The sequence below is a fragment of the Triticum urartu genome, chromosome 7A (genome assembly GCF_056163025.1).
Source record: "Triticum urartu cultivar PI428250 chromosome 7A, HENAU_Tu73, whole genome shotgun sequence".
NCBI lineage: Eukaryota > Viridiplantae > Streptophyta > Magnoliopsida > Poales > Poaceae > Triticum > Triticum urartu.
Window position 1 is genome coordinate 704,943,241 of NC_141879.1, and position 5,755 is coordinate 704,948,995.

General features: G+C 43.6%; 1 protein-coding gene across 2 annotated transcripts; it reads left to right on the forward strand.

Annotated features, from left to right (window-relative positions):
• The first annotated feature begins 1,101 nt into the window (after nt 1-1,101).
• Nucleotides 1,102-5,477, forward strand: LOC147961832 (two-component response regulator ARR12-like). 2 transcript variants are annotated; one of them, XM_087535249.1, is made up of 7 exons: nt 1,102-1,240; nt 1,371-1,539; nt 1,643-1,795; nt 3,542-3,880; nt 3,972-4,048; nt 4,324-5,070; nt 5,166-5,477. In XM_087535249.1, exons 2-7 carry the CDS (start codon nt 1,392-1,394, stop codon nt 5,202-5,204), a joined length of 1,503 nt encoding a protein of 500 aa, XP_087391375.1. In that variant the 5' UTR covers nt 1,102-1,240; nt 1,371-1,391; the 3' UTR covers nt 5,205-5,477. The 2 variants fall into 2 exon arrangements, with proteins under 2 accessions (XP_087391375.1, XP_087391374.1); XM_087535248.1 differs by having other exon boundaries at nt 1,103-1,270; nt 5,166-5,476.
• Nucleotides 5,478-5,755: the final 278 nt, after the last annotated feature.

Genomic DNA, 5,755 nt, shown 5'->3' on the forward strand with positions numbered 1-5,755 from the left:
CGCCACAAGTGGGAAGCTCACCTCCTCCACGAGGCGAACTACCCGCGCGCCCCTGACGTGCGCGCGCCGGGGCACTGGAGGCTCAGCGCCGGGGGCGTCCCAGTCCTTCCTCTGCCCGATGTCAAACACCTCGGATACTTCCCCACCGAGATCGAGCGTGTGCGGGCCTCCCTCTCGGAGGAGGAGCGCGCCCTCCCGGAGTACGAGCCGGCAACCACAAGGCGTGGGCGGCATACTTCGAACGCTGGCAGGCGGAGCGGTTCGCCTCCGTCAACAACGCGCTGGTGGTCAGGGGGTGCAACAACAGCGACGGGAGTACCTCGAGGGCAGCAATGATCTGCCGCTACAGTACCCGGCGGCCCCGACCCCGTCGGAGTGTCGGCCCATGGGTGCCGTGGCGAATGCTGGGCGGGTCTTCCTCCTCCTCCCTCTCCCGATCCTCCTACCACTCCTCTAGGACGCCAGCGCTCGTCAGCGTCAAGCCCGAGAACGTGGAAACGCCGCTCGGCCGGCGCACCCGTAGCGACGGCATCATCATCAACGAGGGCGGCCATGCCTCCTCCTCGGCTCCTCCCCGCCTCGTCAAGCTGAAGACGGAGCCGGGGCTCGCCGCCGTGAAGAGCGAGCACGATGACACACTCGACGATGAAGCGGCTAGAAGTGGGCGCGGGATGTTTGTGTATGTGAGCGACTTCGATTGTACTGTGTTAAAAAAATGAATATGAGTTTAGGCCTCACACATTGTCACGTCCCTGCAAAGGTAGGTAGGGATGTGGCCGTTGAGACAATGAACGCGCTCTCCGTTTCCGGTCAAAGGAAGCACAAAGACACTCTGTCCATTGCCATGCAGCCGAACAAAGCAGGCGTATCTCCTTTTTGTAATTCAAATCATATCTTCGTGCTCCAACATTTGTTAAGAAAAGAACAAAAAGCAAAAAAAACAGCAACATAGCCCGTGGTTTTGCTTTCCTCTCATCGGCGGATGGCACAAGCAGACACCAAAATATATGCACAAAATCAATACTGTAGGTTCAGAAATTAATACTGTAGATTCAGAAATTATTGAGTAGAAATTAAGTAGCGCATGAACAGAACGGGGACCACAAGACTTCCACTCCTTTCCTTGACCCCTCTACCCCTATAAAAGGCGCCCTGCATCCTCCAGCCCTTCGCACAAAGCTCCTCTGAAATCCACATTTTGGTTCTGTTCTGCCCTGCGACGAGGAAGACATTGTAGGAGGTGGGAAAGGAGGGATCTAATCTAACAGAGGTTTTGGGTTCTGTTCTTAATAAGATGTCTGTGGGGTTTGTGTTGGTCAGTCCCCTTGTTCCTTAATCAGTGTTTTTCTATATGTCATTTGCTTTGCCAGGTGGGAAGAAGTTCGGAAAACATGGCCGCGATGGGTGGGGACCAAAGGCAGATGATGGAGGCTGCGGCGGAGGACAAGTTCCCGGACGGGTTACGAGTCCTCGCCGTGGACGACGACTGCGTCTGCCTCAAGGTGCTAGACAACCTCTTGCACGGCTGCAAATACCACCGTGAGTCTCTTGAATCTTGATCCCTCCGCTTCGCTAATGTCCATTAGAATCCGAGCCTTGTGATCTTTTTGTTTCTCTGCGAATAATGCTTTCTGCAATGCAGCAACGACTGTGACGGATGCCAAGACGGCGCTGAACATTCTCAGGGCGGGGAAGGAGAAGTTCGATGTGGTCATCACCGACGTGCGCATGCAGGACATGGACAGCTTCAAGCTCCTCGAGCTCATCCGCCTCGAGATGGATCTGCCCGTCATCAGTACACTCACTGCTCAATTCTAAGTCCTAGTTTTATTTTTGTGCGTATGAGCTGACAATTCTCTTTGAAAACGTACTTTTAATGCTGAATCTTGGATATACAGTGAGAGGACATTCATTCCTTTTGGCAGCACGTGAGATCCCATATATTCAACACGATTTTAGGAAACCAAATACGCATGCATGGCACACTCACCCTATTTTTAAATTTGGGGAAATCCCAAGAGTGGGATCTCCTTTCAGCCTGAACCAACGGGATCCCATCTAACCGTTCATCTGTCCGATCGGATGGCCAGTGGGCCGGGTAGTAGAGCGGAGGTGAATCGACACATTAGTTAATTAAGAGGGGGCCGGATCGCAGGATCCCTAGTGGTCTCGGTTCCTTGCCTGAACCAATGGCATCCTGCCGAACCGCTCATCCATCCATCGATGGCTAGTGGGGGCAGGGGAATGGAAGTGGTAACATGTGAGTTATGAGATCCAATGAATTATTGATTTAAATAATTGTGTTAATTGTTTTTAGTATGCTGTAGACATGGTCATGTGTACCATATATAATTATAAGTAGGCAACAAGCCCCTATAGGAACCGGTTCTATTTTCGATCAACTGATGTTCCAATTGCATTAAAACATGTCGTCTAGATTCAGTATAAATTTGTTTTAGAACTTCAATACATAGTGCCTGAAGTCTAGAGTTCAAATACCATCCATACAATATATATGGTAATCTAGCTTAGTGTGAGTATGTGTCACTCCTATGCAATGTACACCCACTACTCGTATGTGTTCGGTGTGGGTGCATTGATGGACTCCATTTAATTTTGTATGCTCTCAATTGTAAAAATCTAGTCATAAGAACCAAAACTATAATGTATTTATATTTTGTGATATGACCAAATTATATTTAGTTATTTTCTAAACTAATATAAAATGTCTTGTCCTTGCAATCACACAAAGTATAGAATTGCACCACCTGTTTGCTTGGGTGGCATGAGTAATACAATTAGGAAACTACGTATGTTGTATTTACGTTATTAAAGGATTACCCATCTATAATCTGCTTGAGATTGTTTGTTAAAAGTACTTACTCCTGAGAATACCATATAAAGGAGTGCCACTTTAATTTTAAGCAGATGCATTGAGTTGGTTAACCATGTAAAATATCTACAATCCTGAAGCTTTGTTGACTTTGAACTAGCACGCTTCATTATTTTTGCTGGAGAGTGCAACCAAAAATACTTATTATCCTAAAATGTAATAAAAATACTTGAGATAATGGCGCTGATATGTGCATGACTGCTTAACATGCCCAGAACATTACAGGGGCTGATCATTTTTATCTAGTGCGCTAGAGAAACATGGTAAACCACTAATAATAGTAATTGATCTTCAGGTTCACTAGTACTTAAACTTGATGATCTGATTTACCTAGTTAGAACATGGTGTTATGATGGTTTACGCATTGTGTCATGGTTACTTTTTTATCCATTATTTATGTTTTATACTATTAATTGAATGTGTGAATGTTTTTCCATTTAATTTGCATTGGTACACGAATTATATCACTGTCATGATAATCAGAAAATCATGTGTAAAACATGTTTGCTTCCCCACTTGCCCGACACATTTGGAAAATATTGAATTCTTTTTGGTGTCTATAAGCACCAGTATGAAATTTTATGTCCAGTTCATAGATTTTTGTGAAGTACTAAACTCCAAAGTTAAGTCATGTCACATGGCATGCAGTGCTATCTGAAGATTGCGACAAGAAGGCTGTGATGAAGGGGATAAATCATGGGGCCTATGACTATTTGGTGAAGCCAGTGCATACCAACGAGCTAAAAAACATATGGCAGCATGTTGAAAGCAGGAGAAATTCTGAAGCAATAAGCCACATCAGCAGGGACGATGATGACGACCAGAGAGCACAGCCTGGGACTGCTGCCAAGAGCAATGATGGAGCTAATACTGACGAGAACAAAGAGAGCACGCAGGCATCCGCTACCCAGAAGAAGCCAATAGTAGGATGGACAATTGAGTTGCATACAAAGTTTATGGAAGCTATCAACAAGATCGGCCTTTATAGTAAGAAACACATTATGTCCTTATTAAATTACACAACACTTGTTGTTATTTGGGATTTTTCATTAACAATTTTTTGATTACATTACTATAGGGGCTACTCCAAAAAAGATTCTGGAGCTGATGAATGTGGATTACCTCACTAGACAAAATGTATCGAGTCATCTACAGGTTTATTTTCGACCCTTGTTCTTTATTTTGTCACATGTTTGTGTTCCATTTATTCATAGTCTAAATTTTGTCATATATAAGTGCGAGCTTTTATTTTTTGGGGGGAACATATCAGTCAAAGGTTTAGTAATGCACCCAGCATGAAAATGTGTGTAATTGTAATCTTTTTTATCCTTGAAAATGTGAGGCATATCTTATATAATGCATGCCCCATACTGTTTTTTAACCCCATGCATCTCATATACATGTTTATTTTGTTTCTATTGTTATTTCAGAAGTATAAAATGTATTTGAAAAGAGTCAACCCAAATCCACTTGGTGATGCATGTGTAAGATGGAACTCTTTCATGAACATTCAGGAGAGTTTTATGCATAACCAAGAACATGAAAGGTGGGGTGTGTCCTCAGGTGGCATTGCCTCCTGGAGTCCCAACCATTATGGTGAAGCGGGTCACTTAGGTCAGCATACAAACACCCAGAGCAGTATGTCCATGGGTTCATTAATCGATGGAGGTAGAATGCCGGTGTATTTGGTTCCACATGCACCCTATATGGGAAGATTTTCTGGATTCAATGAGTATATAGTTCCATTCAACATACCTGGGAACTCAAGCTCTACAGGGATATTGAATGCAAACAGCAGTGTTCCAATGGCACCACCTCAGTTCGTTTACAGTGACCCCATCACTACATTAGTGGCAGGCTTCAGTGAGCAGATGGCACCATTCAACATACAAAGCAACATGGGCTCGATTGGAATGATGTTAAATGGCAAGTCGGCACATGATATAGGAAGAACTTCAGACGCAGAGACTGATATGGTTAACTATGGAAGAACTAGTTCTGCACTTTCCAACCATCAGACAGATGGTTTCGTCCCATTGACCCAGATGCATGATGTCGGTGAGGCATCTGGCATTCTCTATGTGCAAGAAGGAACAATGGATCAGCAAGCACTTAGTGGTAAACTAAATGGCATCAATGCGTTGTCATCGGGTGGTATTTCCAACCTTCTCAATGAAGTAAGAACTTTTCTCGTTGACATGTATCTAGTATATGCATATGAAATTTTGAACTGAAACGGTGTGTTTAAATCAAACTTTCTTTCTCGCTGTAGGATTTTATTGGAGAGGATGCTGTCATGGATGGATACTGACACTTATGTTGTTTAACCCAACCTACACGCGAGATTTTTTCGCATGTGTGTTGAGTACTTTTAATTGGTCATTCCTTTGTCCTTGCACACTGTACCATGAAACTATTGGAATTATTGTAGTCTAGTTAGAAATACAGTTGTGTCGGGGCTTCTATTTTACTCTGGCTTTTTTGTAAGTCTGTGTTGTCTTCTGTGATCAAAACGATGTTCGGTTATGTTATTTCTGATGAAACCATTTTTGTTCTATATATTATCAATGTAATGTTGCATCTTTTCCCGAGACAACATTTCAAGATAAAAACATGTGCCCCTGTCTACGACGTGGTCTTTAGGACAAATTTATCAGACACACCTTAGGGCGAATCACACATTAAATCTATTATATATAAAAAGTATTTGATGGTTTCACCAGAAAAATAGAAACAATCTAGAAATTACCACAAAAAACAGAAACATCCCACCGTAAAAAGAATACAAGGGCAACCCTACAAAAAAAAGATAACAGAGAAAATTAGGATGATTAGGGTTGCATGCAGCCGCCATTGTCCACA